The 27,771-nt window shown below is 50.2% G+C and overlaps 8 protein-coding genes across 8 annotated transcripts; 5 read left to right on the top strand and 3 right to left on the bottom strand.

The window, feature by feature from the left end:
* The first annotated feature begins 60 nt into the window (after positions 1–60).
* On the top strand, positions 61–1,153 carry POJ06DRAFT_51946 (U1 zinc finger-domain-containing protein). The gene is made up of 4 exons (XM_056191158.1): positions 61–183; positions 248–269; positions 326–412; positions 469–1,153. The coding sequence occupies exons 1-4, from the start codon at positions 175–177 to the stop codon at positions 975–977; spliced, it is 627 nt and encodes a 208-aa protein (XP_056046028.1). The 5' UTR covers positions 61–174; the 3' UTR covers positions 978–1,153.
* A 1,175-nt stretch (positions 1,154–2,328) lies between these two features.
* POJ06DRAFT_245055 (uncharacterized protein) lies at positions 2,329–5,985 on the bottom strand. Its single transcript, XM_056186582.1, has 3 exons — positions 4,751–5,985; positions 3,696–4,703; positions 2,329–3,641 (listed from the first exon to the last, which is right to left on the bottom strand). Exons 1-3 carry the CDS (start codon positions 5,858–5,860, stop codon positions 2,499–2,501), a joined length of 3,261 nt encoding a protein of 1,086 aa, XP_056046027.1. The 5' UTR covers positions 5,861–5,985; the 3' UTR covers positions 2,329–2,498.
* A 429-nt stretch (positions 5,986–6,414) lies between these two features.
* Positions 6,415–8,633, top strand: POJ06DRAFT_51923 (uncharacterized protein). The gene is made up of 3 exons (XM_056191157.1): positions 6,415–6,586; positions 6,639–7,028; positions 7,090–8,633. Exons 1-3 carry the CDS (start codon positions 6,574–6,576, stop codon positions 8,268–8,270), a joined length of 1,584 nt encoding a protein of 527 aa, XP_056046026.1. The 5' UTR covers positions 6,415–6,573; the 3' UTR covers positions 8,271–8,633.
* Position 8,634: 1 nt separating this feature from the next.
* On the top strand, positions 8,635–10,747 carry POJ06DRAFT_51911 (ELMO/CED-12 family-domain-containing protein). The gene has a single exon (XM_056191156.1). It carries the CDS (start codon positions 8,983–8,985, stop codon positions 10,552–10,554), a length of 1,572 nt encoding a protein of 523 aa, XP_056046025.1. The 5' UTR covers positions 8,635–8,982; the 3' UTR covers positions 10,555–10,747.
* Positions 10,748–12,270, bottom strand: POJ06DRAFT_51910 (velvet factor-domain-containing protein). Its single transcript, XM_056191155.1, has 2 exons — positions 11,754–12,270; positions 10,748–11,688 (listed from the first exon to the last, which is right to left on the bottom strand). Exons 1-2 carry the CDS (start codon positions 12,167–12,169, stop codon positions 10,941–10,943), a joined length of 1,164 nt encoding a protein of 387 aa, XP_056046024.1. The 5' UTR covers positions 12,170–12,270; the 3' UTR covers positions 10,748–10,940.
* Positions 12,271–14,685: 2,415 nt separating this feature from the next.
* Positions 14,686–16,779, top strand: POJ06DRAFT_279965 (uncharacterized protein; the record flags this gene model as incomplete). Its single annotated transcript, XM_056189853.1, has 2 exons — positions 14,686–15,289; positions 15,347–16,779. 2 exons carry the CDS (start codon positions 14,686–14,688, stop codon positions 16,777–16,779), a joined length of 2,037 nt encoding a protein of 678 aa, XP_056046023.1.
* A 217-nt stretch (positions 16,780–16,996) lies between these two features.
* POJ06DRAFT_192087 (putative death-receptor fusion protein-domain-containing protein) lies at positions 16,997–21,860 on the bottom strand (the record flags this gene model as incomplete). Its single annotated transcript, XM_056184870.1, is given in 5 exon segments — positions 16,997–17,737; positions 17,790–18,547; positions 18,562–18,736; positions 18,795–21,639; positions 21,706–21,860. 5 exon segments carry the CDS (start codon positions 21,858–21,860, stop codon positions 16,997–16,999), a joined length of 4,674 nt encoding a protein of 1,557 aa, XP_056046022.1.
* A 4,219-nt stretch (positions 21,861–26,079) lies between these two features.
* On the top strand, positions 26,080–27,708 carry POJ06DRAFT_265435 (uncharacterized protein; the record flags this gene model as incomplete). The annotated part of the gene is made up of 3 exons (XM_056189076.1): positions 26,080–26,487; positions 26,544–26,824; positions 26,889–27,708. The coding sequence occupies 3 exons, from the start codon at positions 26,080–26,082 to the stop codon at positions 27,706–27,708; spliced, it is 1,509 nt and encodes a 502-aa protein (XP_056046021.1).
* Positions 27,709–27,771: the final 63 nt, after the last annotated feature.

Raw genomic sequence — 27,771 nt, 5'->3', positions numbered from 1 at the left:
AATCTCGCGACCCCGAGAAATTATTGTGCCACTGACACAGCCTTTAACACAGTTTGCCTCCAGGCAAACCTGCGTCTTCTCACCCAAACCCTTTCAATCCCAGGCAGGTACAGCAAATTACAGGTCGCATCCACTGGCAATCAATCATTTGGTAGACGCACAGCTATTATAAAGATGCCTAAGATAAGTGGTACTTTGTGTTTGCAAATTGAGTCCCCCAGAATATAGTGCTGATAACTAGGTTTACTATTTCTGCGATTATTGCGATGGTATGTCTTATGTGCGTGTATTGCAGCTTGATTTCAACATCTAACTATGGCATAAGTATACCTCACACACGATTCTATAAGTGTCCGACGGGCACATAATAGTGGTCGAAATCACATCAAGAACGTCATCGACTACTATCAAAGTGAGCCTTCAGCCCCAGCTCAAATGCGCGTCTCAATTAAACTGACAAACCATTAGAAATCAGCCAAGAACAAGCACAAGCTATCATAGATTCCATAACTTCACAATATTCAGACGGAAGTCCGGCTGGCCAAGGATCCCGCTCCGCGCTTCCTTACCAATTTCCGTCAGGCGTGATCCCCCCACCACCAGTTCTACCGGGCATGCCAGTCCCTCCGCCCGGGAGCCTGCCTATCCCGCCACCGGGAGGACTACCTCTGCCACCGCCGGGAGGTTTTCCGATTCCGCCACCGGGAATGATGATCCCCCCTCCTGGCGGATTTTCTGGAGCTGCGAATATCCCGATTCCACCGCCGGGGGCATTACCTGTTCCGCCGCCTGGAGCGTTACCGATTCCGCCTCCTGGCTTCGTTCCGCCTGGCGTCTCGAGTACTATGCCGGCTGGGGCTCCCGGATTCAGTAGTAGTGGACCCGGCGCACCACCAGGATTGGGCTTTCCGCCACCGCGGGGCTACATGCCTCCTGGATTACCCACAGGTGCGCCGGGAACACAGCCAAGGCGGTGAGCGAAACGTTGGAGATCGTGCTATTTTGTGCAATAATACGACCGACAAAACGTCCAAACCTTTACTTCGATTTTAGGGACGAACGGGTGGAACTAATTGGAATGAGCGAATGTACGATAGCATGCTGGAACGCGAAAGAAGGTTGAATAGTCTATCATTATGGCATCGTGGTTTAAGAATTATTGCTATATGCGAATTTGATGGACACATCCTTTCACTGGTTCATTCCATTGGCTACGGTCGCGGGCACCTTAGGTTCATGTTTAAACACCGTGAGATCAACTTCCCTCAGCCATATCAAGATTTCAGCTGTGATCACCCTATGTTAGCGTACAGTGAATCGGCATTAGTTCACATATGCCATAGTCTCTGCTGCTGAGAAATTCTACATTTGGTAGCCACAACCCGATATCCGCGATCCCATAGCGAAATGACTTTCGAGTCACGGCCAGCAGAAATCTCAAAACAATAATCTATCACATGCAGCAGCCTGCATAAAAATGCCCCAATCGGCAAAATCCGACGCATCTGTTGAAACCGGAAATTCGTCGTCTGGACTTGGCATACCCAAGACAGGCGCTTCCGTCAAGAATTTCTTGATCAAGTCAAATTCTCGCTGCAGTTTATCGGACCACTTCTGGACGATTGTCGTAATTTGATGTCGCACTAGTCCAACAATCCATTGTCAACAGGTAGTAAGCCAAGCTCGGCTCCGAATGGATCGAAATCGATGCGCAATTGCGGTCTAAAATGTGTAATCCTTTGGCGTGAGATACCAACAGTGCATTCAAATACAGAGACAGGGAGCACGCCAGGCCAATTCTCCTATCCCTCGGCTCTTGAACACGGCCACAGAGGCCATCTTCATCTCAGAATGCTGGCGAGCTTTTTTTGTCTTCACTTGCCCTCGAAAAAAAAGCTGATCGATCCCACCGCAGAACTGTTGCTGATTGTCATTTAGACAACGTGCGTAGCGGCACTACCTTGCGGGCCAGAATCCTCGAGAGACGAGGTCAACCTGACGTCATGTGTGGCTCCTTTCCCAGGCAAGTGTCCACTGTGGCCCTCTGTGTTGCATGGCGACGACCGTCCCTGACGTACGCAGGAAGAATCGGAACGCGCCAATGACGAGCGGTAAGTCAAGCGTCATTGTGCCCGCAAGGAATGATTCGGTCCACGACGAGGAAAGTCGAGAAACTAAAGGATGAGTTCCACACAATGCCCCTGCGGCGCCCGTTTCTGGAGCGGTGCTGGAAAAACTTATTTCCGGGAAGGGAGCCCTGATCGCGGTGCAAGTAACTGAGCTGTGAACATCAAGCCGACATATCAATGAATGCCCGATGCTATGTAGACCATATTACATCTATATATATATTCGAATTCTATAAATACACGACAAATGCACCCAAATCTGTCCAAAAGTAATGCCTACTTCGATAATCGACTTCTATACCAATGATTACGGTTTGCAACAAAGTCCAACGTTAGAAAGGAATATGCAAACAGTCCAAAATGGAGTCATTAAACTGCAACATTCTTCCCGCCCTTTAAGAATCCGAGCAAACGAACACCTTTTTTGCGACCTGTTTTCGGAGGACTCTTCGGCGAACCTTTTGATCCTGTGCTGTCTATTTTCGTAGCTGATGGACGTCGAACCTTGCCTGGCTGTAATTTTCCTGCCGAAGAGAGACTTTCGCAGGAAGCCTGGTATGGCAATTCGTCTGGGCCGGTAGTTCGTAGAAACGTTGCTAAACCCGCATTCGCACTATCCTGTTGTTGTGAGCCTCTAAGTTCGTCGCGTGGTTTAGGCTTGTTGACTCCCAACTCGGTTGGCCGAGGAATCCCGATTCCGCTTACACCTCCCACTAGGCTGCTGCTACTACTCCGACTGCTATTGGCCGCACTGTGCCGACTATTCTCTCCACTAAAGCTGTAACCTAGATAAGGGCCGCTAGTCGATGTCGACGGCGGCAGCATATTCTCCGCCTTGGCCGCGCCGCTTATGACCCCCGAGAATCCCAGACGGGCCATGATCGATGGTTTCCGTTGAACTTGGCGAGGTGACTGGTGAGGTGACCGAGGCTGTTTGTATTGCCCCGGGACGCCAGGCACGGGGATATCCTTAACATCGTCTTTTTGTGGGGAATGCGAATAATGGCAGTTCTCACCAACGACCGCCTCACTAGGCGAGCGGGCATACTCTAAACTGTTCTCCGACGACCTTCGCGATTTCGGGCCCTTGTCGAGTTTGAGATCTTCCTGCGACGGGGACAAGCGGAGTAGGTTCATGAGTTCGTGGGTTGCTCCCGCGGTTGCTTTCACGGAGTCGTTCCGGGCGTGCTTGACGGAAGTCGCGGAAAGTGACAATGATTTTGTTCTACTAACAGGCGGCCGTTCGTCGGGGGTTGATTGTGATGAATGGGACAGGGTCAGAGACTTGGGTTGGAGACGGCGTAAAGCTGACTTTGACCCGGGGATGGATGACTCCGGCGCTGAGGCTTTGGATATCGAACCGGACGATGACGACCGGGTGGTTGGCGGCTCAGATTGGGTCGCTTGGCTGATGCTGCCCACGCTTCCGGATCGCGAAACTGGCGGCTGGGTCATGCTATTGGACGACTCGTTCACCAGTGATGTCCTGGTACTGTTTGGACCATAAAATGGCTATATAGAGATCAGTAAAAACTCACGTAATAAGAACGAACAAAACCTTTCTACCTTGGCTTCCCGCAACTTGTCAGGCGTGAGATTCAACTTGTAAGTGATGTCGCTCTTCAGCAGTCTTTCAAACGTGACATGGTCCAATTCTGGAGAGTTGCCGTCAATCGAAGTATTACTCCCACTCGAGCCACTTCCGTCGTCAAACTTTTGGTTTGAAATCCAGATATATTTTCGAACTTTCTCAGTTGGCACAGTAGTACCGAACCCAGGAATTACTGTTTCCGAGATCGGCGTCCTACTGGCTCCCTTCATCTTCGTCGAAAATCCAGTAGTTGATAATCGTTTCGAGGACGACGACGCCGCTGAATCAGGATGCTGGCCCTCAGTGCCAAAAGCCCCACTATATCCGCTCGGAGGAGCCGACGCGAGAAGAATAACTGGCGCATCGTTGTCGGCATTTGATTTACCTTCGGCGGCAATCGACGATTGCCGCAGCTGGCGGGACCGATCGCGATCGTCGGTCTCACTAATCTTGCCTTCCAAGCTGTCACCGTCCTCGTCATCGAAACTAGAGATGTCTCCTGCGTCCTCTTCCTCATAAACCGCATCATCCAACTTTGACTTATTAAAGTAATATGACCCTGGGGACGTTGGGTGAAGATCCGAGATAGTATCGGTCGGATCATCGTACTCATCAAAATCAGGCATTGTCGGTCGGTCGGTCTCCAAATGCCGCCGTTCTCGAGCAGCAGAATCAAACGCTTCCGGTAATAATTGCCTCGCGAAATTAGCCGACGACGCCGTCGGAGTATTACATGACGAGGATTCCTCCGCGACATCGACAATCATCTGATCGAGAACTTGAGGGAAATCTTCTTCATCGATCCCTTCATGTACCGTGGACTCGAAGTTTAGGTTGGTAGATGGGATCTGGACATTTTCTTCCATAGCTTCATGCCCAACGCCGATTGGCGATGCAAATGGAGTGCCAGTCAGTGCGGCAAAGCTCTCGTACAGCGAAAATCTTTGCCCGTGAAAACTCCAGGGCCGCGATTTTCGTCGTTCCTATAGAATGTGAGCATCACTCAAGATGGCAGTAAACCTAAGCCTACCTGAATAATGGCAGGAGTAACGGGAATGCTGCTCTCGCCGACGGGATGACGCGGTGTTGCAACCTCTTCCTCCGGAGTGTGAGAGCCGTCGTCGTCAACGTCTAGCGACAGCACACCGTTATCGACACTTATCGGTCGCACTTTCTTGTAATTTGCATTCGGCGACGCAATTATTGCCTCCTCAAAGATATCTGTAGTCGAAGCAACGGCTTGCGTCTGATCCGGCACAGCTTGGATGGGTTCGGTTGGCGCGATGATACTTGTCAAGACAGGGCTCATGGAGGAAGATTGGGCGAATGTATTGAGAGGCAATTCGCGGCTTCGTTTCTTCCATTGGCGCCAGACTTTGCCGACCTGCGGGTCTAGCGCGAGTTTGTCGATATCGACCTCCTCTAATAGTAGAACACCGGTTGCCATGTGTGGTCGGGAGGCAGAGGCGACAAGATAGCGACTGAGGACCGCGCGTCCGGCGACTAAGAGTGCATGCTCGGCAACGAACTCGAGAATGGCAGTGAGAAAGATCGTGGCGATCGGGGAGATCAAGTCGGGCGATTCGAGGGACTCGCCAGCGGAGAAAAGACTGCGCTGCTCGGGGGTACACTTGAGGACGTCGGCTTCCTCGACATTACCGAGGGACGAGTAGACCATGCATCTCACGCGAGCCACGCGCCAGGCAAGTTCGGTATCGAAGGTGGAATCAGTGGAGGTAGGTACATGAGTGCCGAGGAGGGCGTATTCCTCTTCCGGAGTGTGGATATATGTGCGCAGTTCGGCTTCGCCCTCAGCAATGGCATCATCGGCGAGCTGGTTCTTGAAGATCTGCTTGACAGCGTTGCGGAGTGAATCGATGAGAGAACATTTGGCGCGGGAGAGAAGGATTAAGACTAGATGGTCGAGGAAGGCGTTGAGTGTCGCCAGAGCAGCCGGAGTAGGAGGCAGGACGGAGAGCGAGTGCGCCTGTACAAGGGAGTCGGAAGCTAAGACTGCAGCAGCCGCTTCGGACGCGACGTAGACAGGATCGAGAGCCGGCGCATCGTGGGAGGACATGGGCGTAAGAGAGAGTGACAGCGACGGCGAGACAGAGGCCGGTGGCGGCGGAGTGGAGACCATTGCTGACGGCTCGTCTACAGTGCAAAGGAACAGAGGCACTGAGGAGCAAGCTGTCGACTGGTGTGGATACTCAGTCGACAGACAGCTACAAACTTAATGGCGTAGCAACCAGCAGCAGGACAAGGGGCAACCGCGACGAACTGAATGAAGGCGCCGTGTTCGAACGTTCGTGGTTTTTCCCCCTGGTTATTCTGGAGGAAATAGTACGATTTGCCTCCCCAACATCAACGCGGCAGCCTGCAGGAGCACAAACCAACGAACTGCCCCAGAACAGCGCAAGGGCAACACTCGCTCACGCCGCAGTCTTGCGGAAAATAATCGCCCCTTCCCATCTGTTGTCTTCGTCACCAGGGCTGAGAACAATTTGACCAAGCAACAGCAGGTAATAAACTAAAATCCAACTGCGATCAGCATTGCGTTTTCCGCAATCGCAAGATGAACCGGCCACTTTGGAATGCTATCACAGATTTATTTATCCGGCTCACGAACAGCCAGTCCAGCAGTCACGTGATGAGTCGCATTCACTTGACTACGTCATTCAATTAGTTGTCCCAATTCGAACATGCGAACTCCCAACGTCCCCGCTTAGACAGTCAAGACAGCTCACTGATCACACGCCCCGATTCGCAAATATCAGACCTGTCTACACCCTCACTTCACGTAATTATTACCAGGAATACCGACAAGTAGGTTGAATATACACTGACAGCTCAATGGACGCCCAAGGTATGATTATTGAATAGCTCGTCATCCGTCACGTATGTCTGACTCGACATAGAAGTCGAACTCACGCTGACACCACTGCCACCACCTTCCGACCTCGCTCTCGCCGTCAGCAAACACAGACTCCTCTCGCCGCTGCTGAAACGAACAATTACGCTTTCAACAAAGACGTCTGACTCATCCTACGTGATCCTAGGCAGATCTTCGCACAATGTGGCTAAGAAGCTAGTCCCCGCGGCTGAGAACGGGTACTTTGATTCTCCCAACATATCCCGCCAGCATGCGACAATATTCATCGACAACTCTCGCTATCGGGTCTTGAAGGTTCGTGACACTGGTTCACTACATGGAACCTATCTTTACGGTGAGCGGGTGCCGAAAGATGGCATCGTTCTGGTAAATCAAGACGTTATCAATCTAGGAACTAAAATAATCTATGAAGGCGGTATGTATATATTTCAAGAATACTCATTGGTATGGCGCAGGCAGATAGTAACAATATCAAGACGTCATTCCTCCGCAGCGTATTCTCGTCTCGTTCAAGTGGTTGCCGCTTTCCTCATCACTCAAAGCCGTCGCAGCGCCAGTAAGCGGCTTCGGCATTCAAGAGCTTAGTGACTCCGAGGCGGACATAACTGCAACCGATTTCTCTGTAGATGTTGGGTCCTCCGCTGCCGCATCTCCTGGTCCGTCATATCAGGCACCCATGCATTCGTCTGGCAAGGTCGACGACAAAGAAAATAGGCAACCCATCACATCTACAATTCAATGCGCCCTAACAAAACTAACTGAATTCGCGGACAAGTCTCTGCAGTTCAATAAGCCAGCCATAGACCTCCGCCAGTGGTGTGGGAGAACCGAAACAGTGGCCGATAAATCTAGTTCGAACCAGTTGGAGCATGACCCATCGGCCCCGGGACGGCATCCTGCGTCTGATTCGGAGGCTGGCGCTGGACGCGTGACTGAATGGATGAGACCTCTACTGATGGGATTTGCGGCTAGTCCGACGTTGAACGATTCTCCAAGTGAGAGTGAAAAGAGCGTGCAGATTGAAGCGGGGTCGCAGGATGAGTATGTCAACGATGTTCCACATGAAGTTGAAATTGAGCAACCAAAGGAAGATGCGGCGAATATTCAGGTGGAAGAACACAAAGAAACTTGTTCTGTGCTGGACATCGACTCGGCAGTGGAAGGAGAGTCCATCAAGATGGACAATGCGCCTGAAGCAGTCAAGTCCGACGATCCAAGTAGCTCAGTCGAGATTATCGAAGTTCTCAGCTCCACCCCAGCCGCATGCGAACCTGAGCAGCCCCAGTCTCCTGAGACTGCCAGCAGGCGGTCAATTGAACAAAATTCTGAGGACCAGTCGAACGATGCCATTGAACCCATTGCAAAGGAGCCAAAGGCATTGGAAGACGGCGAGCCAGTCGAGACAAAACGAAGGTTCTCGGACATTGAAGAGCTACCTGATGAAGAAGTCGACAATAGCCCACGGCAAGCGATATGCAGTAAACGCCGTCGGCTAGGGTCTTCGAGTACCTCCGACGCATTGACATCTTCGCCCGCTGCGCCGTCCTCCCCTTCCACGCCGGCGCTCATGGGCCGGTATGCAGCTGCTACAGCCGTAGGAGTCGTGATTGGCAGTGTCGGGACATTTGCGGCGTTGGTACTGAGTGAATTTGAGTAATGTGGTTTCTATTTTATATGTGAAGTGTCTATTAATGTGGTGTAATGGTGTTACGCGTGTTTTGTTGCGTCGTTATTGTAATAAGAATGTCCTTCGGAATTGAAGCGTCTCAAATTGCTTGCGATGCGTTAACTGCAAATTGCTCAATTGTTATGTCGTATTTTGATGCGCTTGCATGGACTTTGCTGAACAGTTTGCGTGTAGGGTACGAAATCCCGCATGCAACGCGTACACATAAAAACCTAACCATATCGCCTCGTCACTTTACCGGCCGTCTTAGTTTATCATAGATTGCATTAACGAGTGATCTCTTAACGGGGAGGAAATTGACGAATTCGGTACGGGCTGTAAAATGAAATCCAGGGGGGAACTAAGAAGTAAACCATAACCCTGCTAGATCCAACTTTGGGGGGGGCCCGAACAACTATCCGATCACATCCTTTTGCCGGGCATAATCGTACGCACGGCATCCCCCAGCATCCGACTAAATTGCTCTGTGCCTTATTATTTGTGCACGTTCTGTCGTCAACCTTTACTGGATTGGGATCTCGTCCGCGATTATTGAAATACCCCATATTTAAGGTCTTCGATTATTCGCACGATGCAGAAATTCATGTGACTACAGACAGTCCAGCCAGCGTCGATTTCATCGCAGCAGGCTCTGCATAGTCATTTGTTACCCGTACTTTGCTTGTGGAAAATTACCTATTGAATGGCTTACTATATCAGCGAATACGTGCCGTATTATCTACAACCCTACGCTTCGCGGGGCGTCAAGTTCTGCGTCCTCTTTGCCCAAGCGCTCGGGGATTCCATCACCACCTCTCTTCTCACCCGCAAGCGCGACCTCGAGGCAGACAAGATCCCGTCGCCAATATCGTCACCGGTCCAATTTCTTTCTCCGAGCACCAGCACCACCAATCTTCGTCTGCTGCATCAGCAGCATCAACAGCACCAGCAGCAAGACATGTCTCTGTGGTACCAGATCAAGCTCTTCTGGACGGTGATTTGGCTGTCGGGCTACAAGGCTGTCAAACTGCTCATACGCAAGTTACTGGGAACGTCGGCTCTATATCGAATCTGTCGACTCGGTCTTTCGGAGGACGCACGTGCTCGACAACCGGATGCCGCGCCCTATCATAGACTACTCTCACGGCGGGCGGTGTGGCTGCTGGATTCGGAGATGATATTGTCGGACCAACTGATTGACGAGAAGCGTGCGATTCAGCAGTACGCTGTGTCGCCGGCCATGATGGAGCTTGACGAAATGGCGAAAACGATAGCGGTATCGACGTGTCGCGTGAAAAACATGGACGTCGCAAAGCCGACGGCCGTGTACTTGGAGAAAGCGCTCGCCCAAGTTCTTCTCGTCGAGCGGTTCGTGGTAGACGTCGTCGATTTGTGCGGCGAGAAGGTCGAGTGGGATCGCTCAAGCACACAACTGATCGAGCTCTGGGCAGTGCTCCATTCGCACCGATACTGGCCCGAGTCGGCCAACTACGCCGCGGTCAGCCGGGAGTCGCGCGCTGGGAACAACTGGTGCACGATTGGGTTTCAAGGACTCGATCCGTGCACTGACTTTCGCGGGACGGGGAAGATGGGGCTGTTATTCTTTCACCAGATGTGCCTGCTTCATCCGGGCCGCACGGTCAGGATCATTCTCGAATCCAGATCTCCCGACATTCATCTTGACACCGCGCATACGCCATACTATCCAGCAGCCCTAGCATCAATCCACGTCTCACGGTTCATCTCTCGTCTCCTCTACGCCGGCGACCTCAGACTGTGGCTTCTGACATCCATGGACCCGAATTCGAAAATGCAAGACCTCTGGGACCTGCTCACTCACCTACACTGCTACATGTGGATCGAGTACCACAAGTTTTGGCGTCACCAAGTCCGCAAAGGTATTGTATCGACGGTCATGGATTTCGAGAAATGTTTTGAGCTGTTTAAACACAAGATGACCGGCGCCGTCAAGCGCCGTCCGTTGATGTGGACCTCGATATATCCCACGCTCGCGAACTTGCCGCAATATTACTACAGGTGGATGTTCCCGCAGGACTACTTTTTCGCTAACCTGCCGTATGGAAAGGCGGAGTTTGAGAAGTATTTCGACGCCGTCGAGGTCGAGGACGAACGGGTCGAGCTGGAGAAGGCGAGAGGGATGATGGCTAGATCGTGGGATGATGACGCGAGCGAGACGACTTTTGTTGACGAATATGAGTTGGATGACATGGGCGAGAAGAGGAGTTTGCGGATTAGAAAGGGCAAGTCTTACTAGGTAGGTAAATTATGCATGGGGTCCTGTGTATCATAAATGCTCTTTCTCTTGGAGTTTGTATTAAGGCGGTATATTTCTTGTGGGGGGTGGCATATTGTATTGTAGCATGAGCTGTACGATGAGGTGGCACAATGTCATCGGTGTATTGATGCACCTTTCGTTTTACTTGAACGCAGTTTGGTAGACCGTACGACAAGATCAAAGAGCCAAAACCACAAACCAATATACCGGTCGATGACGCCTCTACAATAAACAAAAGAGTTGAACTAGAAACAAAAATAACCAACAAATCACTATAAACATAAGCTACCGGACTATACCATACATTCCATCCAATCTCCCTGTTGTAAATTGAAACAAACGCACAGCATCGTTTAATCAAATATTCATCTCTCTGTCTTCCGTTTCGACCACGAACGAGCACTAGTTGTGTCGCCTGTCTGGGCCTCGCGCTTGACCGGCATTGACACTGAACTAGACGCGTCCGCGTCGTTGTGGTCGTCTAGTTCAGGGACTTCCTTGCTCGCGGGCACTTGCTGCGCGTGGTCCGGTCTTCTGGTCCGTTGAATGCCACCGCGGATCCACAAGCCATGCCGTTTCAGCGCCAGCGAGATAGGAGTCATGGGCAGCATGCTCGGGAAGTCTTTTGCCGAGTATACTCGAAACACGTCGCTGATCTGGAAACCCATCATGCCCATGGACCGCACCTGATGACTATGGAATTGATTGTTCTGGTCGATCCACGCCCACTGAAACTTTAGTCTATAATACCCGGCGGTCGAGAACGACAAATCTGGGAAACAGAAATAACAACTCTCGCCTCGGTGGCCGTCAACATCCAGGTCAGCGTACTGCGCATTGCCGACCATGTTTCCGCGTATCAACAGACGCCCGCCAGAATGTACTGGTAGCTGCTCGCCTTGGCCGTTACTCAGATCCGCGGAATACAGAAAACATTGCACGATCCACGAGTATCGCTTCATGTACGGAATATCGACCTCGCCTGAGGCGAGCGATCGCACCTCGAGTTTGAGAACAGGCGGAGGATCGAGGCAGCGCCGGTCGCGGTCGGCGTTTCCGCACGACCGAGCTCGGTCAGGCTGCTGGATGATTGAGAATTGCGCAGTGTAGGAACTACTTATGGGTCAGCCATCATAGCCCGCCGACAGATCTGACCCATGCCAATAACCGCGACATACGTGAAATTGGGCGGCCCATCCATATCTTGTGGACGGAGAGCCAGGGGCAACAGCGGCTCCTGCCGCGAGCTCGAAGCCACCGAAGATTGCCGACCGTCCTCCTTTCTCGAGCTTAATCGCGACGGTGTCTGCTTGTGCCGAGACTGGTTGGATGGACACTCTTCCACCGGCTGTGTTTGGGGCTCTTGATTAAGTCGTCTTTGCTGGTGGATGTGTGCGGTCGGTGAGATGCAGTGGTCTGGAGTGGGCATTGGGGACATCGATGGTCCAGGATTCTCGCGGGCGCCGCTGGCACTGGCAGCCGTGGTACCTGGAGTCTGTTCCGTAACGCTTGCCGACGCACCGGCATCGACAGACGGCGCGGACAAGCGCTGGAGAGCCAAGCGAGTGTGTGAATCCGCCGGACTTGCCGGCATAGAAGCAGCCGGAGGTTGCGATCCGAGACAACTGGCTCCACGAAGATGAAGAAGCGGCCGAGTACGTTACGAGTTGACACTCACCATAAGGCGGGCAGCAGCAGCAACAGCAGCAGCAGCAGCAGCTGCAACAAGAGTAATAAGCAGGCAATCAGTGGCCTGGCTGGCAGTGGCAGCGGCAGCGGCAGCCAGAGAGTCAGTAATCAGAAGCAGATCCCGAGCAGAATCGTAGTCACCGTGGACAGCAGAAGCGACACGACACATCCTCGACACGATACCTGCGACGCGCGACATGCGACACGATGGCGTGTTTTGGCGCATAACGGAGCCGTGTGCCACCGTCGTGGATTTATGACCGGGTACGGAATCTGGCATCCACCGACCCCGGCCATCCGACCACCGACCACCCATTCCTCCTGTCGCCAGCTGCGAGGCACATGGCCAAAACTCCTAGTGACAGTAGTCGGGACAGAAGTAGTCGGCACGGCTGATTCGCTTGCAGCTTCAACACGGGTAGGCTGCATATCAGCGGGCCTGTCGCCGCGAAACCTAGTAGGGCAAAGTTAACTAGCAGCAATATGGTGCAGTCCAACAGCTGCGGGGTCTATCTCGACAACCGGGCCGGCCCACACTAACAAGATGAGCCAGATCGCATACAAGATTTGCGAACAGACAAATTAGATAACCGACCGAACTGCCTGCTCCTCGCAGTCTATCGGTTGGTGGACTGAGCATTTCTGGCTGCCTTCCAGGGATCAATTAGACGTTGAAGGCTAGTCTCAGCGCACTGCATTGGCTATTTCAAGTCCGGCATATCGTGGAACGCCCAAAGATAAGACAGTCTCCAGTTTCCATACATAAGCACCAACATAGGCGATATTACTCGATTACTTCCTTCGCCCCAGCAGCAACGAGTATAAACAGTGTCAGGCATGCCAGCAAAGCGGTATCGCTCTTTGTTACAATTAGACCAAATAGATCTAGTGTCATTCCGGCGGCCACTCTGGACGGGTGACCAGATGTTATCCGTAATTCTTAAGCCATCTTGCCTTCCAGAAGACTTGCGGGGCTAGCCAGTCGTCGGTTGTCCTTACGCTCATCCAGTCCATGGAATTTGCCGCAGGCTAACTTACGGTCGCCCAATTTCGGTTTAATAGCGGAAAGTTTAACGGACAAGGTTGTTGGATGAGGGCAACTAGATTAATTGACTGCGACCGTTGCTAGTGCCAGTCGCGGGCCGAGGATGACATATTGGACTAGTCTGTCATTGAGCTCGGTTTCGGATCCGAAATATGCCTCTGTTTGGCATCTTACTGCCTACTGGTCTCTTGGCGCTCGGCCCTGACAACTGTCAGCCGATAACGATTGTAATCTATGCATGGAACGAATTATTGGGCAGTCCACGGATATGTCTGCGGGAGCAACGCAAACAAGTGCGCGTCCACTTCCTGCCGCAGATCCGGGAAGCGTCAACAGCCCGCTCGGGTCTCGCTTAGGGTCCTCTCCCTGTCTTTGTCTCGTGGAGACCCGTGTCGATATATGCTAATACAATCCAATACCCTGGTCGATGGTTCACGCTGGACGATTTGGCAGGTGATTGATGCGCGGATGATAGCCGTATGGCATTGTGTAATCAACACCATCGTGTACTGTAAACCAAACTTGCGGCACGAGATCGACACTCGCGGAAAGTGCACAAGTATGTATTACACATATACTGACGCGATTCGTAGTGCATTTTGATGACTGGGACAAGCCTCAGGACGACTATTTGCAAGGTTCTCAGGAGATGGCCTTCTTCAATCTGTACCCAGCATTAGCATCGTACAGTGGGCAATCAATGCGCGCGAGAGAAGCTTAGCGGAACTCGCATGCCCGTCACGTCACTGTTACAATTTGTCATTGTTCGGCTTCGGTCCGGCTAGTCGCGGCCCTGATTCTCCTAATTCTTCCTCATCGCTTTAATACAATATTTTGCTGGCCCCAGTTTTGCCCCCGGTCACTGCCGCGGTCAAGAAGGGAAAACTGCCCAGTTAAGCGATGGTAGGTTAGTAGCTGGGGACCATGTTCAACTGATCATCTCTATGTGTGCAGCAATTGAGTATTTTTTTTGGCTGAACCGTGTCTAAATCTGTAGATCTTAATATTACTTAGCGAAGAAGACCAAGGGGCCCCTGATGTTAAGCGCGAGATTGTCGATCGGAGAGGGCTGGCAAGCCTTAAACGGCGAAGTCTTAAACTTTATCCAGCTTCTGACTCATCCTTAGCTGGTCGCTTACATACGCGAACGAAATTCTAAATTTTTTCTGCTGTTTGACTCAATCAGGAAGACAAATAGAGCAATCGTCCGGATCAGATATTGATCTCTACAATTTATGCTTTTCGCCTCTCGCGCGCTCCGTACTATATTTTCTCGTTTTAATTCCCGAAACTCGTGTCTTTTGCTATCACCTTCATCTCGAGCCCCCCGCACCCCTACGTTCAATCACCGACTCTACATAGCAACACCGCCAATAATGTCTAGCCCGTCAGATATCGCGGCCGCGGTGTCCCGCCTTGAAAAACTCGGCATATCGTCGCCTGCCCTGTACGATACTCCTGCGCTCAACATCGCAGGCAACCCGTTTGACCTGTTTCGCGCCAACATCAGCAAAACTCTGTCCGAAATCTCCGGGGTCGAGCCCGACCTTATTGTGCCGGCGCTGGAATGGACAATGACCCCGGACAGAGGCGATCTCGTCATCGCGATTCCCCGCCTCCGAGTCAAAGGCAAAAAGCCAGACGAACTCGCGGCCGAATGGGCAGAGAAGTACCCTAGTACGCCGTTCCTGAGCAAAGTCGCCGCAAAGGGGCCGTTCATGCAATTCTTCTTCGACCCGCAACTTCTCTACAAGACCGTTATTCCTGAGATTTTAAAGCAGGACAGTAAATATGGAAATTCAAATGTTGGTGCTGGAAAGCGCGTAATAGTCGAGTTCAGCTCGCCTAATATCGCGAAGCCATTCCATGCTGGCCATCTTCGAAGCACAATTATTGGCGGTTTCTTGTCGTCATTGCATGAGCGTCTGGGTTATGAAGTTGTTAGAATAAATTATCTCGGTGACTGGGGAAAGCAGTTCGGTACGTACATTTTGTCGGTCGGACGATTTTGTTGAAGTGGAATACTAACGAGCTTAGGTCTGCTCGCGATTGGGTTCGCCAAGTTTGGGAACGAAGCTGAGCTAGAGCGTGATCCTATAAACCACCTCTTCAAGGTCTACGTTACTGTCAGCTCTGCTCAGGCTGCTGAGAAGGATGCTGGTGCTGCTGCAGAGACAGTTCTGGCACTCAAAGCCTCGCTCAAGAAGGAAGGTGCTTCCGACCAGGAAAAGGCTGACATTGAGAATAAGCTTGCGGAAGCTGAGATCAAGGCGAAGGAATTGGCCAAGGTTGCTCTTGATGCTGTTGTTGTTCTCGACAAGGACCACCCGCTCAAGGACGAGAAGGACATTGACCCAGCGTATTTCATTCCACGGCCAATCGATTCGGAAGCCAAAGCTTATTTCAAGCGTATGGAGGACGGGGACGAGGAGGCCCTATCTGTGTGGAAACGATTCCGTGAGCTCAGCATTACGAAGTACACGACGACATACGAGCGACTGAACATTCATTACACCGAATATTCTGGTGAATCTCAGGTCTCCGAGGCAAGCATGCAGGGTGTCATCGACCTCCTCGAGCAAAAAGGCGTTCTATACGAGGACCGAGGTGCAAAGCTTATCGACCTCGCCAAATACAACAAGAAGCTCGGAAAGGCGCTTATTCAAAAGTCTGATGGAACATCGCTCTATCTTACTAGAGATCTCGGTGCTGCTATCGAGCGATACGAGAAGTACAAGTTCGACAAGATGATATACGTCGTTGCCGCGCAGCAGGATCTTCACCTTGCACAACTTTTCAAGATGATGGATCTGTGTGGCTTTCCATGGGCCAAGGATATGGTCCACGTTAACTTTGGTATGGTCCAGGGCATGAGCACGCGTCGAGGAACGGTGGTGTTTTTAGACACCATCTTGGAGGAAACCAAGGATGCGATGCACGACGTTATGAAGAAGAATCAGGTCAAGTACGAGCAGGTCGAGAGCCCTGAGGAAGTTGCCGATCTTGTAGGGATTTCTGCTGTTATGATCCAGGATATGCAGTCCAAGCGGGTAAACAACTACAAATTCGACTGGAGCCGGATGCTGTCATTTGAAGGCGACACCGGTCCATACCTTCAATACGCGCATTCCCGACTCTGCTCCGTAGAACGGCGGGCCGAGATCTCGCACGAGCAGCTCATGGCGGCTGATTTCTCTCTCCTTACCGAGCCAATTGCCGAGGAGCTTATTCGAACACTTGCGCAGTACCCTGATGTTCTGATGAACGCCCACCGAAATCTCGAGCCGTCGACTGTCGTGTCGTATCTTTTCAAGCTGACACATATTGTCTCGAGCTGCTATAATATCCTATGGGTCGCAGGCCAAGAACCGGCTCTCGCGGCTGCCCGCATGGCGCTGTACTCTTCTGCGCGAGAGGTTCTCAATAGCGGTATGATCCTCTTGGGACTGACTCCGGTTGAGCGGATGTAAATGTTTACATCCGTTGTTGAACCTACATTTTATGGCTAGAATGGTTTGAATCCTACACTGTGTTGGTAGAATTGTTATTCAACTGTAGACTTATATGTACACATACACAATTGTACTTTCAAGCATTTGAACCGACCGTTAACTTAGCAGTGGTAACTTACATATGTACAAACACTTCCGAACAAATATCGTACCCAGAGTATCTATATTTACAGCTCTATATCTCAAAGTTCCATAGGCAATGCCATTCGTTATCTTTTGATCGACGTAGCTTGCTGAAGTCAGTCTCAATCTCAGTCGAAAGAGATTTGCATTGCTTGAGCACGCGATAGACCTCGATGATTCTCCGTCCAAATAAGAAGACTTCGCCGTTTGACGTCCATCCCAGTGCTCCGTCTTCACCACGCCGATCAATCTCTTTCAACAACAATCCTAGCGCCGACGCTTCCCACTCGGCTAGACACTTCAATGTTGTCTCTAACGTAGCATCGTCGGGTCGACTGGAGAACAGATGCATAAGCATGCCGGCCCATAACGCTGCTTCCTGCACATCATTTATATACAGATTCTGCTTTTCGACGACAAAGAGCGATAAATCAGTTTTAAAAGCATTCGCAATCTGCTGCGCGGGAGACAATGCTCCGGTCACCCTCCGACCGACATCAAAACCCAAGCCATCAGCAGTCTCTTTATTCTTGCCAGAATCGTCGACTAAAAACTTGGCAAACGACTTCTGGCAAAACACACTCGTCGTCACGTACTTGCTCTTGAGAATAAATGCACAAATAAAGTCCGTCGCAATCTCACGGAGTTCCTGATCGTCGTCGGAGAGGAAGTCCATTAACTTGGAGTAGGCCTCTCGTAAGAAATTTGTCTGCGAACTCTGCGGTTGCATTTCGGGCTGAATCCGTACAAAAGACATGATGGATGTCAATGCTGCCTTTCTGCTAGAATATGGCTGTATGACGTTAGAATAGATCCATTTCAGAGCACAAGCTTTTAAGACATACAGCATCATCGTCTCTGAACTTATCTAGAACGGCATTCCATCGCGAGTTGTAATCATTCCCACTGGTTTTGACAGACAAAGATGCCACTAGTGGTCCCAGTACCTCCAACGCGGCTTCAGACACCGTGTTCTCTTCCGTAATCTGTAGATCGATAGAGGCATACAGCTCGTCAAACATGGCTTCGACAGACTGTCCTTTCCACTGTCTCAGCTGACTCAATAACGCGCTGAAGACTCTGATAGTAGCCGATCGGACTTGGCTCCAATTGGCTCTACGCAGTGTCATCCAAACCGTCGTTGCCAGTCCCTCGCACACAGATATTGCAAACTCATCCACGTGGTCCGAGATAATCCGCAACGCGGCTATTGTGCCGCCAGAATTATCTTTCGTGATACAATCAGTGAGTATATTGAGATATTCATCATCCTTGGGGTTCACTAGTAGTCGTTGTACACAGTGATCCGAGAGATATTCAATAATTTGTTCCCGGAGGAGTCGATCTCCCACATCGTTCCCCATGGCATTGAAGTGACTCAGTACATAGTCATAAAACTTATGCTTCAAGAAGGACTTTTGTGTCTCAGCATGCACTCCAGCAACACGTGAAAAGTCGATAACGGATTTGCAGACACGAAGGAATGTGAGAACGTTCGGCGAACATCCGCATCTGACCATGTCTTCGAACTTATTCGACAGAGCGGTATAGAACTCAACCGGCATGTCTAAACAGGTTAGCTTAGGTCCTCCAGAAATACTTGCTAGTTGAAATCACCTGGGTCTGAGTTCCCCGACGCAAACGATTCTAATAACACCTGTAACGCCAATAGTCGCCCATGAGTACCATTTTGATTAGATTTCGAGAGACCACTAATGAGGTCCCGGTAAGTCTCCAGCCAGCTGTCTGTGCTGACAAGTGCCAGTAGCGAGCGTGCCGCAATTTCTCGAATCTATTACAATACGTCAGGAACGATTGTGTCTGAACTAAGTGGCTCAAAACTGTAGTACCTTCCAAATTCTGCTCGACAGGCACCTCATAATAAGCGGCCGAAACGCATTGAGCCCAGAATATCCATTTGTTCCCTCCAATCTGGAAAGAAGCGACAAAACCGGATACACTGTCTCTACGTGACTAGTTTCTAACGATCCCAACTGGTGCACATGCTCACTCAGATGATGAAGCAAGATGTCCTTGATATTCTTAAACCGACTGAAGAATAGTCTCGCAGACATCGTACCGACCGTGAGCCGCGAGTCCGTGAATTTGCGGCTTCCAAATAGCCGAGTCTGCAATGCCGCGAATAGCATCACACCGCAGTTCCGGATCGACCAGATTTCGCTGGCGAAGGCGTTGATTGCCATCGCGAGGGCTCTGTCGATAAAAAATGCTGAAGGGCCTGATAGACGAGTCTCAACGAAGATAGATTTTATGCAGTTTAATGCGTGGACTTGCGGTAGGTCCATTTTCTCGTCCGACACGTATACGGGCGTTTCTGCAATATCAGCAAGACGGTCGAATGTCTTTTGGAGAAGTGGTCTATCGAGATTGGTTTCCGCGGTCAAGACTCCGGCGACGAGAAAAGGTAGACCGCCCGACCGACGGGTAATGTACTGTGCCTTGCTTTGGATAAGCAGAATGTTCTCTTCCAGCCATTTTTCTGGTAGGCCGATTAGGTTCTCAGAAGGCGACGTGTTGCAGCGGGTGCAGCAAGCCACGAATGTCGGATAAACGGACGAAAAGGCGCCCCGGTGACGAATAGTGGCGAGTTCATTAAGTAGAAGATTGCCCAAGTCCATAACAACTGCATCGTCGAGCAGGTTGCTCTCATCGTCCGGAATTCTGGACAGCAAAACAGTCATAAGACCGCTGGATTCACCGATAGCTCGCCAGGCATAGCTGAGAACGAGTTGCGTAGCGGGCCCGTATTCCTCTTCTAAACTAGCTAGATATTGTTCTTCTAGCTCCTCTGGTAGATTTCCTTCGGGAGAATCATGGCAGAGAATCTTCTCAACAATGTCCCAAACAGAGTAAGAAAGTCGGACTAGTCGCTCATGTAGCTTGTTCCAATACATAGCCTTCCCCTTGGAGCACTCTGCATAGTAGTCGATCTGCTCAAATATAAACCTTAGACCGGTAAAGTAGCCGTGCAGAGGATAATCCTTGACCGCCGATGACAGATTAGATACGGCCTCTTGAATAGCTGATTCCAGTATTTCAATAAAAGTGTTCAGAAACTCAACGTCATATACTCCATTACCAAGTCTGCCGTACAAATAGTAACACAAATCCACGATCCGGGCGCCACCATCGCCTTCGCGGCCGCGCAAGCCTTTGATCATGCGGAGACCCTTCTCGACATACGAATTCACGACCAACTTCTTTTCCACACCGTCCTCAAACAATGCATCCACAGGAGCCATTTTCAACAAGTTTGTCGCTGTTTCTCTGACGTCTTCGTAATTATTCGTCAGGTTGTCCAACAGCACCCTAACCGTCTTCGTCGTAAAAATCGGGATGTCAAATGGAAAATCAATATGGTTTTTGTCATGCCATTTCGCGTCAACACGGCCATCTAATCCAGCACGAATCAACACCGTGAGTAACTTCAAACCCATATGAATCCGTTGATACGACGACCCCGGACGAAGAAGTTCTCGCAGATAATCAAGATAATCGTTCATGAAATTCGTGTTCGCGGCGATATTAGCATCTATGTCCTTGACGCGGGAAAGGTTGCCGGTCTTAATACATTTCTTTCGTTCGCGAGTGAGCGCGTAGCAAGAATCCCGGATGCGAATGGTCATTTGACGCATGAGCCCATACACTCTGTTGCGGAATTCTGGATCGGATTCGAGAATTAGGTCGTCAAAGGCTTCGGTGAGGATGTCGAGAATGCCAGGTGAGATGGGCTTTGCGGTCTGAGGAGATGAGACAGCGAGCGAGAGGCCGCCGATCCGGAGATCCTCTGAGGTATGGTGAAGGAGGCCACGCAGAAAATCTGGAGATAATGCTGCGGTGTTCGATTTCTCGTCGTCGAGTATGGCGAGGTCTTGTCCGACCTTCAAGCATCCTATCAAAACTGCAATGTCACCTTCAGTATACAAAGGCAGTTTCTGCAACTCCCCAGTAAACAGACGGTAACCGACGGCTGATACCCGGAAAATATTCGGTAACAAATAAATCTGGACATGTGATCGCAAATTATCATTTCGTAGAGCGTCAATGACATCTGAACTCCAGATTTTGAGCCACTTCATCTCAACAGCTTCGAGTGCATCAGAATCCGGTTTCTTGCCCAATGCTTCTACGTCAAACTTGCGAATCGTTACTAAAATCGCAGTAATCATCTTCGAGACAGGATTAGCGAGCGCATTGCTGTAGGCTAATTGTAGCGATTCGTGTATCAGGAATGGATCCTTGTCCAAAATTGCGCGGCCACCAAGTTGTCTGGCAAGAATCTCAATAGTGAAGTATACAACCCGCATAGATCGCGGATACTTCAAGATTCGGTCAACCCATTTTCCCAGCCTCCCTGCTCTTTCGTCAACTGTCCATATGCGTTCAATAAGCGAGATTGTTTTCATAAAAAGCTCACGCAAGGCGTTCCCTAGTGCTGCGCCTGAATCTGTCCAGTGTTCACATATAAAGTCGAAAGTAGCGTCTGCATCGGCCGCCGATCCCGCGGTCGTTTCTTGCTGAAGCCGAGTCGCGAAATCGGCAGAGTTTAAGCAGCATTGACTACTTCGCTGGATCCAAACTGAAAGCGTATCGCAGGAAATGGTCCTATATTCACCCAACCCGGGCGAACGCAGCAGTGAATTAAACAGGATCGGATACATTTGTGTCAACGATCTGGTCCATTGTCAATGATCCATACTGATTGTCAAAGTCAGTCAGAAAAGGGACAAAATTACTTACACCACCTCGACCCCCTCGGATAAAAAATCGCCAACCCTGTGAGCTACAATATACTTTCTGATCTGCCCAAGCTCATCTTCGGTTAACCGCTCCTTTGACTCACGAGACTGAGCTATTATAGAGCGGATCACACCGTGAGGGGGTGCGCCTGCCATCGAAGAGGCTGATGATGGTGTCTCCTTGCTCTTGCCGGTCATTGTGTTTCTTTTGCACTCGGTTTCGGTCCTGGGGATATTACCTACAAGGTCCGACTAGCGCATCCTCGCCACAAATTAAGGTATACATCCGTTGCTGCGTTGCTTCAGGGTAGAATTGGCAGATTGACACAAACAAATCGGAAAAATTCGAGCCCGAGACGAATATTAAAGTTTACATTATCAAAGGGAACCCTAATCCAACGACGCGAACGTCACGTGCCATGCTATGTGAGACAACCGCATACAGGGGTATTAAATTTAGTCAATCATCTTTTGGAAAGTTTAAGATCTGTAATATGCCAATATCGGTTGCATGCTACTATTGTTTAGTATTGGCTGAAGATGATCGTTTACTCTAAGCTTATCCCGCTACAAATAGCATTAGGGCTGTTGCGAATACGAATATCGGCGGTTTTTCCCAATATTCGTATTCGATATTCGACTCTTGAAAGGCATTCGAATAATATTCGATATTCGTATTCGACAAATAAGGTTTAGGTCGAATAATATCGGCTCGAATATTCGTATTCGATCGAATATCGGTCCAAATCACGTGATATTAATTAAATAAGTTAGAGCATTTCCTATTACAGGCTAGTTTAGGGTTAGGGTCAGGATTAGGGCTTCTCGAGCTTGAAATCCCACTGTATGGTGACTAACGGTTAGTCCCGACAATCAGGGTTAACCCGAATTTTTTCCTAACCCTGAAACCTTAAATTATTAGGTGTGGGAATGTTGTCATAAGTTATACAATTACATTAAATCTTGAATATAGAGCAGAGACAAACGAAGCGCAAACACGAAATCAATCAAAATATACTACATATCGGGCAGGCAATCCCAGACAGACGATACAGCCATCACTCAGGAGCCGTCGCTGCTTACGTCAAGTTCGAAGCTCTCTGGAAGTCTGCGATGAGACTTATATTTCTTAGCCATCAAGATCCTTTGTGTACGCATGGATGTAGGGCCATGCTAAACGAGCGAAGTGACGGGCGCGATTAACTGGGACCTCCGACAAAATACGGGGAACCCATTCTTTGCCTAAAACGGAAATACGCTTAGCCTAATTAGGAAAGTAGGGTAATTTGGTAATAAGGTAGGGTAAAATTTTGCGGCCATAAATTTCATTTTCCCATAGTTAAGGACCAATGTACCCTATTAGTTTGTTGAGGCACTACATTATCAAATTTCTAGTGAGGAACAAAAGAATGCCATGATCTGGACTAGTAAATGTAATTGACATTTTACTTTAAGGATGGTGATACTGTTACACGGTTGGCGAGGGCGGGTACGATTGTCGGGACTAACCTCTAGTCACCATATTCATTTCTCTACGGTTGATTATGTAATACTATGTCGAATATCGAATATCGGCACGATATGTCGAATATTCGATTCGATGGTCGAAGAATGCTTCGAATAATATTCGATATTCGTATTCGACGCCGGGGGATTGGCCGATATCGTATCCGACGCCGATAATCGGTCGAATAATATTCGTCTATTCGAATATCGTCAACAGCCCTAAATAGCATATAAAGTTCCAAAACACCATCTCTCTATCCTCCAACCGCGGTACGTACAATAATAGTTGGATATTGGCCAGAAAGACTCATATTGGCTGCCGTGCAAGCTACGCATCTACAGCCAGTCATTTATCTTGTGCAGCTTCCCAAGCTCAAAATAAAACCTTGCACCATCAATCCAACGTTCCCTTTTCCGTAGCAAGCTGAATGTTTGCCTGAAATCACGATGAAATCTGATATATATGGATATCTTGTCCAGTTATTATTCAAATTCATTCAGACTACAATATGTGCGTCGCATGCGAGAAGTTGCGGTTTAGGGCCCTACTCTAGGACTAACTCGTCATTGGCCCGGAAGCGAGGTTCTCTGGACTGATTGTTAACACACGTCGTGTAAGGAAAGGTGGGCGCTCTTGAAATAGACTATGACGTAATAGTAGAGGAAGCGGAGGCTCGATTCTGACATTTTGCAGCAGCAATCGATGATCATGCAGCGGACGATGAGAGAATATTTTCCGCACCGATCGAAACGCCAAAATTACAAGCGATTATTGTCACAGAATATTTGTAATTAGCACGTAATATTATCCGAATTGTTCCTCTCAAACAAGTATATCAATAGTACACTTTCGGAGAAAATCCTGCAGAAGATTGCCGCCAACTTATACTGTAACTCGCCGCCCGATGGCTATGTATATACAGCTCGCTTCAATGCGGCGCTTGTCGTAAAAATGTGCACCGCACTAGGGTGCCCCTGAACTTTGTTTGACAGGTAATTTAGCAGACAGCTCAATGCAAACGCGAGTGTGTTTATGCAAAAAATTTACCAGAATCATATGGCCGTCGAAGTACGGCTTTCGATAGTCGCGAACATAGCAGCATGGCACGATAGAGTGAAGGAATGGGTAGTTTTGTTGGGTATCGCGGAGGTATCCGTGGTTCGGCAGAAACGATCGGGAGTCCCGCACATGTTCAGCCAAGAATAATGGTAAGTTAAATGCTTATTTAACCAGCAGTGGCCCTGACAAGGACCAGGACTGAGAACTGAGATGGCACACGATATCGAACGCGCATTGTTTCAGCTCCCACGACGGGGACAATGGACGGGAGGGCGAAGTATTGGCGCCGTGGAGAAGGGCGGAGAATTTTTGACGAATGGCGTGGGTATGATAAACGACCAGACAAGCATGCGATAAGGTTGCGACTCGTGCCAGGTTATGATCCCTGACTGATGGAGATTATCCGGACATACGATCAACGTATGTTGTCACCCTTGCCCGCCCAAATGGTTGCGAGTGGTAGTTGGTTTATAACATTAGTTATTGTCAGTCTGGACAAACAGAGCACCGGAGAAACCGAAGCGATGGCAAGTTGGGTCCTAATCTGTCTGCAATAAAATACCATCGCCAAGCTGTCATCGAGTGGGACAGGTAGCGTTACTTGACCACCGGGCAATCCGCTGGAAACTGCAATCGATATATTTAGCACAGCGCATTGCAGGATAAAAGTGGTGGCCAAACGGACGATTATCCAGACCCTAAACCAGATGCTGACCGCGAGCCCTAGCCCAGAGACCCGTCGCGATAAGCGATGCAGCGGAATTAAGACTGACTTTTGGATGCATGAGCACTGGCCACGACGATTACTATTCCATGGCACTTGGTCGGACCGCATATCGTCAAATTTGATTCTGCGGTGCGATTGAGTCCACGTTACACTCGCAATTGAGTGCGGATATGCCAGAAACCAAAGGCTCAGTGCTTGAGGCAACGGGAGTGGGTCGAACTGACTGGACGGATGGTTGCTTGTCTGCATGTCGCTCGGTGGAGTCCTAGAGGCCGGACCCCAGGCAAGCGTCGAATTACAATGTGCTTCCAATTACGTGGTAGGCACTAAAGTAGTGACAGTTCGACAATATTAGAGGCGTGTGTCAGTCGCCGCTTAAGGCTGGCAATATGGTTACAGTAGTTTATTTTTGTGGCGACCAAGACGTCCTGCTCCAGCCTATTGCATTTATTATTATACTTAATATTTGCACTTAACTAAGGGTGTATAGTTAAGTGGAATTGATTCCAACTGATGTGAGATAGGAAGGCAGACCCGGAGCGTTGGATCCCAGACCCGGCGACGCTGACGGCCAGCTTCGGACGAACACGCCGCCCTGACCCTGACGACGGGTCGGGCATTCTCATATCAACCACAAATTCATCAAGCATATATCTTTGCTCTCTCATACCGTAAAATAATTGCATATATGGTTCTGTAGCCCGAATTTGAGCTAGGACGATGGCAAGAGTAGCAAAAATTGGCTGGCGCTGGGTATGTCATGAAAGCAATGATACAAGAACCTGAACCTGATGTAGGGCGGGACAGGCCCCTGCGTTCATCGTAACTTTAGTTCGCCCGCCTTAGAAGCTGCAGCTCCCGCTTCTGCCCGTTTGCCTTACCAGCCTCGCCGGTGTCGCCGCTCCGCTCTACTTTGCTCTACCCGCTACACCTCTCCACTACTCCCCCTCCTTCTCTATCCTCTTCGCGTCTGGTCCTTCTCGTCCACGTGTAGAGAGTCCCCCTTTTTCTCTGGCAGCAGCAATTGGCCTGCTAACGCAACTCCATCTCCGTCGCCGTCTTTCGAACTACCGGCCGCCAAGATGATGACAAAAAAGATTGACCGGCTTCGACAGTGGACATCCGAGAAGCTCGGCAATGAACAAAAGACCCAAGAGTCTGAGGAGTTCAGAGAGCTCGAGTACGAGATTAACATGCGCTACGAGGGCACGGAGCGCCTGCACCAGTCCATGTCTCTCTACGTTCGCAACCTCTCGAAGCGTCGTGAGCTCGACGAAATCGAGAAGGCGTCGCCTATCGACATTCTCGGCCAAGCTATGGCCATCTATGGCGATGAGTTTGTCGCCGACTCTACTTACGGCCAGGCTCTGTATAGACTCGGCGTTGCCAACCAAAAGATGGCCCGACACCAGGAAGCATTTGTTGAACGAATTAACAAGAACTTTCTCGAAGGCATTGAGAAGAGCATCGCTCAGTTCAAGGACTTTCAGGTGCGCATCTTCAATTTTAATTTCGTCACACTCTCTTATACGCCTGACTTCTATAGAACGCGCGTAAAAAACTCGAGTACCGACGACTTGCATATGACACCGCTCTTTCGAAAGTCCAAAAGACTAAACGAGAGGACGCCAGATTGGAAGAGGAGGTTCGTGCCCAGAGAATAAAGTACGAAGAGGCTGGCGAAGATGTCGTGCGCAAGATGAACTCCATCCGAGATGCTGAAAGTGACAACTTGGCCGACCTCGTCGACTTCTTTGAAGCCGAGTGCGAGTACTACGAGCGATGCAATGAGATAATTGTAAATCTCCGGAAGAACTGGGTGTCCGAGTATGTCTACGGCTTATGTTTATTATATATATCTCGAACCCAATATACTAATCTGCTCGTAAAGTGCCCCGAACAGCTCTCCGTCTACTCCGAAGGGTGCGCGTTCTCGCTCCACATCCATCAGGTCATTCGGCAACTCTCACGACGACGCTTCCCCTCCTCCTGGTTCTCGCCGCCCTAATTTCAAATCAGGAGCTTCGTCCTCGTCGTCAATTCACAGCGCCGCTTCCAACGGATTTGACTCAGCTCCCAAGTTCGGTGCCCTGCGCACGCAGTCAATTTCATCCGCCGATACCGGCTCGAGTCTCGATAATCTCCCAATATCTACCACCTCGTCCATTTCGTCCGGCAAGCTCTCTTCGTCTGCTAATATAGGTCCTCCTCGTCTGTCTCGCTCTATTACAGAGCCTCCGCCACTTCCGGGTCCTCGTCCAGCCCTCGGTGCTAAGAAGAAGCTCGTCAAGGCTAACTTCCGATACGAGGCGGAGGCTGAGGACGAGCTGTCCCTCGAGCCCGGCGACATTGTTATTGTGACAGAGGAGATCGATGCTGGCTGGTGGATCGGTGAACTGGCCGGCGGTGAAAGATCCGGACTTTTCCCAGTTCCCTATTGCACTGTTATCTCGGAGGGCAGTGGCAGCGCTAATGGCGGACCTGGTAGGCCTTCGAAACCTGCACCAGCCATGCGCAAGACATCGAACTTTAACGGCGATACTGAGAGAGATGAGGACGAGCGCGCCTCGGTGGCCGCGCCTGCGTTCCAGTCCAGCATGAAGAAACTAAATGGCGGTGTCGGGCGATTAGGTCCGGCAGTCAGTGCGAAGAAGCCGCCACCACCGCCCCCCAAGAGGAGTGGTGTCATTGGCGCGGTGGGTGCGCGGTGAAAGTGATTGGATGCTGTGGACGGGAAGTCATTGGTGTATCGAAAGTGTTGTTTGTTGCAAATA

Source organism: Lipomyces tetrasporus (assembly GCF_029532465.1).
Source record: "Lipomyces tetrasporus strain NRRL Y-64009 chromosome Unknown POJ06scaffold_2, whole genome shotgun sequence".
Lineage (NCBI taxonomy): Eukaryota > Fungi > Ascomycota > Lipomycetes > Lipomycetales > Lipomycetaceae > Lipomyces > Lipomyces tetrasporus.
The sequence above is the reverse complement of the archived record's forward strand: the minus strand, read 5'-3'. Positions and strand labels throughout refer to the sequence as shown.